This window comes from Schistosoma haematobium, chromosome 3 (genome assembly GCF_000699445.3).
Source record: "Schistosoma haematobium chromosome 3, whole genome shotgun sequence".
NCBI lineage: Eukaryota > Metazoa > Platyhelminthes > Trematoda > Strigeidida > Schistosomatidae > Schistosoma > Schistosoma haematobium.
In genome coordinates, this window is record NC_067198.1 from 43,042,089 (window position 1) to 43,056,116 (window position 14,028).

Here is a 14,028-nt window from a genome sequence, read left to right on the forward strand (position 1 = left end):
TATGAATTGAGATTAGCTGAGGGTGTATTAAAAGCATAAAACCAACGGTTTTATTCCGGTTATGTTTTTCTTGACAATGTACACCTATGACTTCATAATGAATGAAGTTGATTGTCTATTACTCTTACTGATATCATGGAAATCAAATTTTTTTAAAAAGTGAATGATCAACATTTGGAAGTTTATTTAAATCACTAAACACAAGAATCTTAACTGTCTACTGCTGAAACATTTCCTAAATTTTAATGGAAGGATATTATTTGAAGTCCAAGAATATAAATCCCTGATAACATTGAATGATTATGAAACCACATCATAAATTATATAAAATTAGAAATTATGTCCTGATGAAATTTAACTCATTGACTGAATATAATCATGATCCCTAATAGATCTCAAGGCCACATGCTGGATTCAATGTGCAGTTTAATCTATGTATCATTACATAGTCCCCATTTTTCACTGATTTAATCAATTATCGGCAGTGAATGATGTAAGTTATCCTCAAGTCAGAGCAAATAGTAAGGTTTAACTTGTTAATTGACCATTGAGTAGATTATAATATTCCAGTGGGTGGAAAATTAGATACTGGTTGACTAATGTTCCATGTAGATCTCATTATTTTTCGAGTTAACCCAAGTTTTTATAGTACCAGTATGCAATCTAGTGACCACTGGTGAATAAAGAACTTTGCCTGAATGGACTTATTTAAGTAGTTAGTTAATGTATGAAGATGATTGATATTGAGTAGAATATAGAACCCATTCGAATATATAGGTAGTCAGAGTAAATCAAGTGGTTATATGAATGCTTTTTGAAAATATGATAAATTTGAATTGAGTCTTTAAGAGTTTTGCTGTAAGTAATTGAGAATCATAGAAAATTGAATATGTTACGCTATATAACCCACCATCATAGGTAAAAGTACAACGCTCCTTATATTCTTATCCTGTTCTTTGCTCAGTTATGAACAATGATGTTCAGAATTATTTTGACAAGATTGTTCAGTAACACATACAATATAATTAACTTAGAATGTCACGTAATAAATTTAAAATAGGGATTTTCGTCACCAATATGTACAATATGGTCAGCAGTTGGAAACCACAATATACTGAATTGCTAGAATTTGTCCATCTGCGGGTATATGTACTCACTTCCGATAACTTGTACACTGTCAAGGAAAAGCCATCCAGTTCTCCTTGTATTTAAATGGTTAATTGGTTAATATGAAAAAGACTACCTTATTTGTTGAACGATTTTACTCATTTACAAGGTTACAGTTTTAAAACGTTCTCAAAACGTTATGTTCAATTTTCAGCCATTAATTAACAAGTTCAAATCCTATCCTACCCAATTTGATTTCGTTAACCAGGTGATATCAGTACCATTCACACTTCATTTATAACTCAGAGATAAGTCCATAAATTTTTATCTGGTAATGAGTTAACATTGATTTGAGTAGCTAATGTAGTTACCTCAGATACTAAAACTCATAATATCTCCACATGATTAATTTTGATCTTGTTATGACATAATCACCGATCCTTTGAAACTTAAAATGTATTTGTGATTGTATCTTAGTGAATACATTTCAATTCTTTATTAATGAATAGGTTACTCATAGTAATGAAGTTAATAATTATTTACAAAAATATAATTAGACTATTAGTAAATATATTTGAAAATGTATGAATATATTATAGAAATAGCTTACTTGGACGTGGTGGAATTTGTAATGGTTGAGTTAATCTTATACGACCTTTTAAATCTAACCATCTACGTTGATCAACAGTAAGTAATGCTGTACCCTATAGAGAATGTTTAGATTAAATGAATATGTTATTTAAAATATTATGAATTGAATTTATTTTAATAATTTGAGAATAATCTGTTATTTCAATAGTTGAAATCATGAGTCAATTGAAGCTAGACCACTATGGAAAACCATACACCATTGTCCTCAGTGAGCTGATATCTCACAACAGAACTGGTTGAACTCCACTGGTAACGGCTTCTCAATAAAACTCCAGGAAATGCATCTTGAAGTGAGCAGATGATTATTATTAGAAGGGGTTTTGTGATAATTTTTTAGGAATTTCGGTAGTTGAATTCATGAGTCAATTGAAGCTAGTCCACCATGGAAAACCTAGAAGCACTGAACAGCCTTTTCGTCCTAGTATAGGACTCCTCAGCAGTGCGCATCCACGATCCCATCTTCCCTCACCGTGAGATTCGAACTCAGGACCTATATTTAAGTCAACAGAATCTAAACTGGAACATCATCTATAGTTTTCTATCAATATCAACTATTGTATATACAATTCACTAGTGGGCATGGATACACAATTACAGACACGCACACACATATTTATATACGTGTAGTATTGACAAGTCCAACTGTCATAACAAGTTGAAATTAAAATAATTTCGAATGAAAAATACAATATAAAATACAAAAGAAGTGAAATGATTTGAAACTATGATGGTACGGTATAAAAGATTGAAAAAACAAACAAAATTCACTGTCTCTTTTCCCATATGCTTTGATTAGGACTCTTTTAGTCTCAATATATATTGACAATGAACAACTCTGTCTGATCATTATCAATTGTGTATTATTTTTTATATGAGGAAACAGATGAAGAGAAAAACATTTTTTTTCTTTTTGACAGATTTTTTTTGGAATTTTTATTTTAGAAAAAAAACTGCTTTCAAAAAAAACAAGCAAACAACATACATTAAAATTATATTTGTAGTTGTTGATTGAGAACAATATGTGAAATTTAACCAAAGATGGATAGTAGCTGGCAGTGGAATCCAGTTTGACGCGCATTTCATCCTATTTGGGACTCGTCAGCTAGATGTATCTACATCCCATTGTTGATGTTTACTCCGGGATTCGAACCCAGTAACGTTCGTTTCAAATGCCATCCATCGAGTTTTCCACTTAGCTACTGAGTCCTGATAGCCACCTGCTTGTGTAGTGGGGTGAAGTTTGATTTCACTTCGTGTTGTTTTACTTATATCTTCCCATTGTTATTTTGGGTTACAATTGATCAGTCTCATGCAGGTACATCCAGATGATGAGTTCCGAATTGGACGAAATGCGCGTCAAATTGGAGTCCACTGCTAGCCACTATCCATTTTCGTTTTTAAGAAAGCTTGTGACTTATGGCTATATCGAGGCAATCCGTACAGGATGCACGTATGCCAACAACAGACTGATCAGCCGCAGTCCTAAATAACAATTGGAAGATACAAGTAAAACAACACCAAGTGAATATGTGAAATTATTTGAAATTTTTTTAAAGTTTTGAAGGTAGTTGAAATCCAAAAAAAACTTGCTTTTGATCCAAACAAACATTGTAAAACATATTTTCTTAAAAATCACTGAGTAATTTTTCTTGGTCTTCTACTTAATATTGGTTAAAATTTGGAAAGTCTTCAATGTCAGTCATTATTTTAAGCCCATATATCTTATTCTAGCTTTCAGACAGTCCATTCTATTCATTCTGCTTGAGTCACATTCTGACCTTCTTATTTATTCGCTTATCAATGTTGACTGGTTTATATGAGCGCGTAGGTGTGTGTACACTTCTTATCCTATTCATCACATGTCTGTAACTTACTTTTGTGTAACTATAAATATTGATGAACGCTTGGTTAAATAGGAGCTTGCTTACCAGCTATCTCCACTCTGCGTCGTTCCTCTTCTCTCTATTCCATTTGCTTTATATACAAAATATATGTATTCAAAAGTCCATTCACGTTATTTGACTTATTTAATTCCGTCATTGACTAACGCGATTTAAGTAGATGATTATATACGAGAATAGGCGATAAAAAACATTCTTACGATCTCCTTGGTGTCAGATTTTGGGCCACTAAAGTGGAGAGCTTTTTCCACAACATCGTCCAATCTAAATGAGGACAAAATTACGGGCCTCCACAAAAAGTCATCCTGAAGTCCTAACAATGTTACTAGTGAAACCAGTGGGATTGATGAGTTCAAAACCTTAATGGAATCAACAGTTGCTAAGGTGTGATAAGTGTCAAACTAAGACATAACAGCTGTTCACTTCATCACTGATTTTTAGTGAGTGTTTGGATAGAGTCAATAACAGCATATAATTTGTTTGAAAGATTGATATACTTTATTATTTATTGTCTTCTTCTAACATTATTGGTTTATGATTTCAGGTAAAATAAGTTTAAAATGTACAAATTCACATGGGTTAAATAAATAAATAGAATCAAATATCAGTGAAACAGGTAAATAACTAGAATATCAGTTGTTCCATGACTTCTAGGAAACAAATCCTTTAGGTTGTTGCCATATGAACAAACAGAATAATGCAGAAATCATGTCACACTGTTATCACTTTTTATCAACAATAACATTATTTAAAGATAGATGAGTACATATGTTGATAGTATCCGGAAATATTGCTGGAAGCTGGAAACACTGAACCTCATTACCGCATTTTTTAATGAATCATTCTGAAAATGAGACATTCACACGCTGTTAACAAGATTACAATATTTTCCAGCATAGGGTTGTGAATATTGTTGAATTGGATTAAAATTACACTGAAAATTGTCATGTGCTCTCTAGTGAGTAACGTCGAGAGGAAGTTGTGACTAGTGGAGTTCAACGGTGTTGAGTGTGAGGAAATTACCCACCGTTGACAATAGAAAATGGTCACGCTATGTCGTGGATAGTTTAAAGTTAGACGTTAACACTGTCGAATGCCAACTCAGTGGTCTAGGGGTTAATCGTTTGCACGCGAGACCGACGGTTTTGGGTCCGATATCCCAGTGCTGGATCATGGATGCTAACTGATTTGGAGTTTTGTAATGATAAAAAACGCCCGTTCAGTGTCTTTAAGCTATCAATGGTTGTCCAACTTAGATCGATTCAGGATTTCAACGAGACTGGAATATTGACTGAAATTATGATTCGTTTGATTCATGGACTAATTTGTTGTTGTGCTTGTGTCCTTCCATCAATAACCTCCTCCCATAGTTTTTATGGTTTCTTGAGCTAACATCATTCAATGTAAGATTTTTCGTGATGAATATTTTTGTTCTTATATCAATACTGATCTAATTTGACCTTTTTCGTAGAAATGATCTTAAAACGTTACCTGTCATATTACTGTTCAAAACCCATCATCCTACTGTAATACAGCTCTGACGAACTTCCTCTTCCCATTATACTATCCAAATTCATTTAGGGGACTGTCTTAAAAATATGCTTATTAATGTGTTTAGATAACTATATCTAAGACTGAAATAGTTTCTATAAATAAGTGATTAAGTTTTAAAATATTTATTTGCATTAATTGTAGAGATGACATTGTGATTCTTATTTCAGACTTAGATCTTCTTTGAGACTGTATATTATACAAACTGAAGAGAAGAGATAGGTAATTCAATTAACTTTAGAAGTCTGACCAAGGTTGCTTATACATGAAGTCCGATTTCAAGCTTTCATTTGGCTATAAAAACAAAGGCTTCTTGAACCACAAAGAATATAAAAGGATTAGAAACTTTTTGATAGAATTTTGTGTAGTTAAATAGATGTTTGAAAAAGCGCTACAACCCAGCTTTTGATATTTAACTGCTGAGCTAGACACGAATGTTCAGTTAGTCAGTTTCCATCGTGACACAAACTGACCTCAGCTGATGAATCACTGATAACCAAGTAGCAATGAACTGCTCTTTCATCCCTAGTAAAGGATTGTTAAGTGATGCGTATGGAATATATTGCTTTTAGGTAGGAAGTTCAATCATGTCAGGAATGAGATAGATATCACCGATGGATATTGATAATAGCCGAGCTAAATAACAAATCTAGTAGAATCGGATGCATAACCTATAAGATAACAACTCTGCAATAAAAGAGTGAAACGTTCTCTGTAGCACCTGAGAGTTCTGCGTTTGATTTCCAGTCATTTAGTTTATATACCACTAAAGAGTTTCGTACTGATGCGAAACACATGGATCGTTTTTGCACACTATGTTGCTGAAGGTTTTCTTCGAAAGGAAAATTATATATTTATTCGGAAGAAGTTTTGAAGTTCTATGGAATTGTACTTTGTACGGAACCTCTTTATAATATTTCCTCAATCTTGACTGATTTATTAGCCGTAAATTTCCCTTGATAAATACACTATTAGGGAATGAAAGAGATTTTAACGTCATACTATCAATTTTATCCGGTTCTCTCAGTGAATAGAATAAAGTCAGGCTTAGTAAGTAAAATAGTGACAAATGACTGGATGATGTAAGCTGAAATTACTTAATAAATATCTTATGCCTTGTCTGATTGATTATGTTACATAATGGTGTTGACATGAAATGATATTGTTTCCGTTAACGTTGTGTTATCTAGTAATAGTAACCATGCCTTAAATTGTTTGTATTTTAGATAACATTAAAAAAGTTACTTTGCCTGATGTTTCGATTTTGAACATGTTTATGTTTCCTGTTTGGTCTGGGAGCAAATTTTTTTTCTATGATATATTCTGTCAGCTGGTTAAAAACATTAATCTATGACCTATACGTAAGTCTTCTCACTTGTGAAATTAATGTTGTACACATTTAAGTCGGTCACTGAACAAAACCATTTTTGATGTCTAACTGTGGTTTTGATTATGTGGTATATAAGGGAGGAGGTACATTGGAAATGCTTCACATCTTGAAAACAGTTTATTTCCATGGTAAAATACTACACGAAAATAGTAGAAATGAACATTTACCTTATTTTCACTGTAGTTTGCGATAACCACCCCAACAAATAATGTTAAACCAATAAGACATCCAATAAAAACGAATAAGTGTATGTAAATAACATGTCGCTGTAAAAAAAAGGGAGGAGAGAATAAAAGCAGAAATGTTATTCAAATAGGTTAAAATAAATTAACAGTTCAGTTTGGTATTTATATTAAAAGTCATTGAATACTAGAGAATACTGTACAACTATTTGACTGAGCTTTAATATGTGTTACTAGTGCAAAACCATGACACTAGGCATAGTGACAAGTGGTGACAATTAAATTATAGTGTGAGATAGTTAGAGATTAGTAACAATTAATCACTAACTTATTGTTATTCTAGAGACGTTCTTTGTATTACATAGTTTCATCATTAAATTGTGAATATCTTTCTAGACAATATTATCAGTGTTCACTTCAAAGAAAAATGAGCTAATCGAATTTCTCTACAAATGGATGATATTTTGACCTAATGACCAGGTATATAAATGTTTGTTGTCTAGATTTATGTAGTTATTGTTTGTATATTTATTTCGATTGTCTTCTACCTTGACCTGATCTCTAACCTTGATAGCTGTGTAAACGACTAAAGTTGGAAAATGTAGACTATCAAATTCACAAATCATATAATGAAAGAACTTAAATTTATTATGACATTTGAAAATAGTGGTTTCGATTGTATAAATGATTGAATAGTGCTAATAATTTTCAAACTAGGACAAAATGATGGTCAATACTTTATAAATAGTTGACATCATGAGTCAATTGAAGCTAAACAACCATAGAAAACATAGAAGTACTGGAGGGTCGTTTCATCCTATTGTGGAACTCCTCAGCAGTGCGCATCCACGATCTCTCCCCCCCGCGAGACCCAACCCAGGACCTATCAGTCTCGTGCGCGAGCACTTAACCACTAGACCAATGAACCGGTACATGAACATGAAAATAGTAGGTTCTGGGTTCGAATCCCGCATGGCAGGGTAGTGCATGCGCGCTGTTGAGGAGTCCCACAATAGGACGAAACGGCCGTCCAGTGCTCCGTGGTGATCTAGCTTCAATTGACTCATGATTCCAACTATTGAAATTACTGAAATCTCCACAAAATCCCTTGTGATATTACTACTTTATGATTCTCAATACTTTTTCTTGGCTCTATTCATGCATATTAATAATTATTTTCAAATTGAATTCATCTAAACAAATCATCTGATTAGACAATCACAATGTAATTAGTGAATAGAAGAATTCAATTTAATTGAAAGTATGCAAATTCTATTCAATTAATTATATGCATGTAATCAACAGAAAAGAATGAAATTGTCAAAAATAATAAATTAGAAAGTAAAGATGATCAAATTTCGAATTAAACTGGAATTATATTGTCATATACATATATATATAGCGAACGGAAACGTGATGGAGACAACCAACTTACCACCATCATACATATGAAAACCATACATTAAATACATCATTTTTATATTTCTTATCAATTGTATTTTACAAACTTCATCGTTCCTTCATTTTCTATTGTTAGTACAAGTAATCTTTGTTAACATTTCTATTCTTTTTAATCTTCTACCGCCGGGCATCCCCCTTTCGATTGGTGTTACATACTACTTATATCTTTCAATATAAGTAGCAAACATCACAATATATGATTAATAAATAAACAAGTTATTTCTTTTTGTAGGCATCAATTATATTCGCGTTAAAATAACTGGTTTTATGTACTACATTACTTTACTTAGCAATGAAAAATATTGAAAGGGTTGAGAAGATTTGTAGTTCAGGTGTATGATTTTGATGGAGTTATGTTCTTTGAGCTGAATGGTTTGGTTGTGGAGTTTTCATCGTTCTTCTGAACAACATCTGGCTGAAGTTTGTGCTGAAAAGTATTACTTAATATATATGTGATTTAATTTTATTAGTTGAGATCATGAGTTCACCATGGAAAACCTGAAAGCACTGGACAGCCGTTTCGTTCTGCTGTAGGACTCCTCCATAGTGCGCATTCACGACCCCGCCTAGTGAGATTCTGATCCAGGACCTATCAGTCTCGCGTGCGAGCGCTTAACTTCTAAACCATTGAGCTGGTCGGCATCCTATGGTGTTAATGCCTAACTTCAACTAATCCACAAAATTGAGCGACACATCCATCACTGTCATCAGTGAGTTATTGTCTCACAACAGACCCGGTTGAACTCCACTAGCAATTTATTTGCATATTTTACAATTACACTATACATTGTGATTTCTTACTGTGGATTCAATATAGAGTTATTTAGTCAGTTATAATCAAATTAGTATCTAGTTTAAATACTTTTCAACATAATGAGATGAAGTGGACAAGATGAATAGGAAACTGGTCTAAATAATGGTATGGTCAATAATAAGAATAAACACAAGAGCAAAGAAAATGTGTTTCCAAAAGTCAATCTTTTCTTTTTCTAAACAAATTACCTTTGGTATTAACTTAATTGGAGTGAAACGGGATTTAAATTCTTCAATCTACACTGTAAATAATCACTTAAATAATTATAATGAGGAAAACATTTCAGCAGATGGTGATACATATCCCACTTGGATATAAGAACATTGAATTAAATAAGATTAAATGCTTTGCAAACGAATTATCACTTTGATTGAAGTGAATTGCAAGTAAAGAATTCAGGACTTTCTCAGCAACCAATGCATACGAACTTGTAGTTTTACACTGAATAATAATTAAAGCCGTTGAATAATGGAGCTATGAAACTATTCAATTATTATCCAGTGTTTAGTGACTACGAAGATTCCTCTGTATGCTTACTGTGATGCGGAATGTAATAATAAACCACAGATAGATAAAATCACTAGTTACGATAATTGCGCAAACTACAGCCAATCGCTCTACATTTGACAGTACCACTTAGTTCGTCACTCAATAACTTCGTAAACTGATATCATAACTTTGGTCTTCACTTAGTTTTTTTCCCAATATACTCCTACACCAGCAAACATAGTAGGTCGAGGTGAGAGATGGTTAGAATAAATGTAAATGTATTCTGACTATCTCAGTGGATGAAGATTCACGACCTAGTTAAGTGATTCGCCATATTTTTCTAGAACCCTAATTCTAAACTGAGTAGTTTCAAAACACTTAAGGAATACTTCGAATGCCTTTCCAATATTTAACGATGAATTATAACAGTGAGGGTTAATGTGTTTGATCAAATTACATCATGAAAAATTATGCAAAAACCATCGAGGTACGATTGCTGAAACTGTAGATCAAATAAAAAAGGCTGTTGTGTTTTTATCACTTTACATCTGCAACATTCAGAAAAGGTTCTATAGTGTAAACATTAATTGTGCATTGTACGATAAGACTAAACAAATTAGATCTGTACGTCTACAGAAGAATTTGAACGCATTTAATTTGAATACTTTTGATAATATTAACAACATACTATTGTATCCTCTTTATTCATATGAAGCTAAAGAAGACTAGATCATTTCGGTTTATCATTCATTGTTACAAAGATTGATGTATTGAACAGCATAATTTGAATAGATTGTATAATCTAATTAATAAGTTCTAATGTTTCGAAAACCTTTTTTCTCTTTCCATAATAAATTCAAGTCATGGCGTTCGCTTTCACGTGAGACTGAAAGCCCTGGGTTCGGATCCAGCAAGCAGGATCGTGAATGCGTACTGTTGAGGAGTCCCATAATAGAACGAAACAGTCATCCAATGTATTCAGGTTTTCACTGATAGTCTAACATCAATCGGTTCATGATCCCAATTAAAAACTTAATAATCGTCACAACCCCTACACTGATAAAGTCATAGCCTTGAATGTTCATAAATTAAGACATTACATACACATTTTTCGAATAGTTTTTCAGACAATCAAAAAAGATCTATACAGATCTCTAAAAAGAAAAAGAAGAAAATTATGATAGATAAATACAATTTAATCACTTACTGGACCAATACGTTCTTTAATGACATCACGTATTTCAACCCAACCTTCAAGTGATAACACTTCAAATAATGCTAATATTGCATTACCAATATTATCAAAATTGAAATTTCTTGGATTAGCCCATACTCTTGGTACAAGTATTTTAATTGATTCACCTTTAACACTTTTCAATTTGGTTGAAGCTAATTCACGCATAAATCGTCCAACACATTTTTCCTAAACATATGTGTATATATATAAAAATGAATAAATAATAATACTTTCTCAAAGATAAGTAAAGTATATAACTTATAATTCTAGATGTAATAAACTTGGGCTAGACCCTTTATGGAGGAGGAGACTCAAACTAAATCTTATCTTTTTCTTCAAACTACTTCATAAACTATCGTTTACATCCGATCACGCGATTCAATATGCAGAAACCTCTCATTATGACATCCGTAATTCCTTGTCACTAGTGAAACAAACTCATTCTAAATCATCTCTTTATATGAATTACTTCACCTGTAAATTTTCTAGACTCTGGAATAACCTACCACAATCTATCCGCACGATAAAATCACTCCCATTATTTGTTCGCTGCATCGATGCATACTACTCCTCTGAAAATGCATTGAATGGTCTAGCGCCTTCAAGTGTATATCATTCCACAAGTGATATTTTAGGAACCTTAAATGTTTAGCCATCTTTATTAGTGAATTCCCTTAGTAAAACAACCCACTTGCTGTCAATATGTTAACACCGCCCCTAGTAATTTTAACTAATTTGAATAACATGAACAGTATATCACTGAGTCACATGACACATGCATTTTGGTAGACCTGATTCATATATTTTGGTAATTACTGCTTTGTTGTTTCGTGCTCTCTGTTTTCGTTTTAATTTCTCTAGTTGTAGATAATTATCATTAAATTCGTTCTGGCACACGAAATGACCCTAATTACAGCGTTCATAAACCAACAGGCTGTCCATTTAAGAAAAACTAAAAGTTCCCGGCTGATGCATTTGAACGCTGTAATACATGTACTACCTCAACACTTACTGAACTAGTATACTTAAAACTTTTTTTATCACATGTTTGTTCTGCACGTCTAACGTTATTATTTATATCAAATTGATCATGCCTGTAAAGTGGCGTGAATTCTGTAATTATTATTTTCAGAATATAAATTATTATTATTATTATTATTATCATTATTATATTTCTTTTCTCTGATGTTAAATACATATTTTAAAATTAGATATCGGTTCATAAGATTGTAGACTATTATTCTAAGACAATAAAGATTTTATAAGTAAAGATGGATAGTGGCTAGCAGTGGAATCCAGTTTGACGCGCGTTTCGTCCTATTTGAGACTCGTCAGCTGGATGTACCTGCAGCTCAGAGTTGATGTTCACTCTGGGACTCCATCTTTGCTTATAATGCTTGTAAATTAAGGTGACATCTAGGCAATACGTACAGTATGCACATATGCCAAAAAGAGACTGATCAATTTCAGTCCTAAACATCAATGGGATGATTCAAGTAAAGTAATACCAAGTGAATAGAGATTTTGTTCTTTAGGTTATTGAGATTAGAAGAATCACGATATGATATATCATACAATTAAGTTGTTAATAAAATACTGTTATGAGCTTTCTAGCTGAAATAAGCATTTATCTAATACTTTTAGATTCACTATGGTTATTTCAATTCTCTCAATTTATCTGACATAGATATTTAAACAAAATCTTTGAATATTGCTTTTCTTTACTTCTTCTGAAATGAAGATTTAGCTTTTGTATTCAAAAAATTCTTTCAAATTGAATATTCAAACCAATAAATTCACATAAGTATAGATAATCAGGATTGAATTGATACAATCTAAACATATCTCTTTTATAATGTATATAGAATAATCGGTAATTTATATTTCCCCTTTCATTTGACTAGTCGATCAAATAACTCATTTTTATCATCATGAGGATGAATCATAAAGTTGACATTGATTTATCATTTTGTGAAATGTTCACAATCCTATGAAGTCAACAATGATAGCTCTTGAAAATAACTGGATATAATGTACGTAACACTCAACTGAGTCACAAGGAAACCCTCGCATGAAACACTCAAGGCCAAAGGAAAAGAGGAAGACGAAAGAACACATTAGACCGGAAAATGTAGAGAGACATGCGAAAAATGAATAAAAATGGGATAGAACTAGAAAAGAAGGCTTACAACAGAATGGGTTGGAGAATGCTGGTCAGCGGCCTATGCTCCATTGAGAGTAACAGGCGTAGGTAAGTAAGTAATATACATAAATTATTTCTTCTAAGAGATAAAGCGTCACAAAATTTTATGTTGATTATGCAGGAAAAATTCTAGTGGAGCAGTCAAAAAGATAATCTATAATAGCATAGAGAGTTTATGGACATAATTGCATTTTCGTATTTTACATTACGGAGAGACTTTGGTTCGATAATCATAGAAAACTGGGATTCAATGGACGATTTTATCTTTCTGGTATGACATTTTACAAAAGTGTTCATCAGCGATTGCAGTAGAAAAATTTGAACTCGTACCATATGAACTAAAGCTCCTAGTTTAATGTACAGAGACCTAATTATGGTAAAGCAATTAACTGTCTCAATGTACTTGTAAAATATGAAAACAATGCAGTAAATATACTATTTGATCGGGTTCTTTGAATTATCTCCTACAAACTCCATCGTTTTTCTATTTCTGTTGCGATTTTGATCTGCTTTTCCTCTTCTTTTTTGTTTTTTTCTTGCTTCTCTCCTATCGGTAAAAATTCTCAGTCAGTCAGTCAGTAACAACGTAGAACTTCGTACATACGTACATCAGTTCAAGTTGCTACACCACATTAGCACAGAGATGCAGTGGTCGATTCAAATCCCGTAGTGGTAGAGGTAATAAGAGTATAAGCAGTAATCGAAAAGATTAGTGTTTGGAGATGTTACTTAAAGAGTATAATACAATGAAATAAATCTGAGAGGAGAAAAAAAAGAGACAAGGAGGAATAAGGAGATCAAAATTTGGGAGAACACAAAGAGTGTATGCACCTGAGCCATTGCAAACGATTTTGAGCCATGTTATTCAGGGTCTCTAACCATCGGTTGCTATCATCTCGCGGTCCCCAACCAGGTTGTCTACACCTACCAACATGGCTCAGCCCACTTGTCAGTGACTTCATGGACTTGTGCCATGTTCTGGTCTGACCGCCCCTAGCTTTCTTCCAACCTACTCCTACACCACTGAACATCGCACGTCGGG

The 14,028-nt window shown here is 32.8% G+C and overlaps 1 protein-coding gene across 1 annotated transcript in view; it reads right to left on the bottom strand.

The window, feature by feature from the left end:
• MS3_00005828 (uncharacterized protein) overlaps positions 1–14,028 on the bottom strand; it is a 128,229-nt gene that overhangs the window by 22,611 nt on the left and 91,590 nt on the right. The window contains exons 24-26 of the mRNA XM_035729481.2: positions 10,754–10,969; positions 6,768–6,866; positions 1,718–1,811 (exon numbers count right to left, since the gene is read on the bottom strand). Coding sequence (XP_035586582.2) covers positions 1,718–1,811; positions 6,768–6,866; positions 10,754–10,969 — 409 coding nt within the window. The remainder of the gene's footprint in view (positions 1–1,717; positions 1,812–6,767; positions 6,867–10,753; positions 10,970–14,028) is intronic.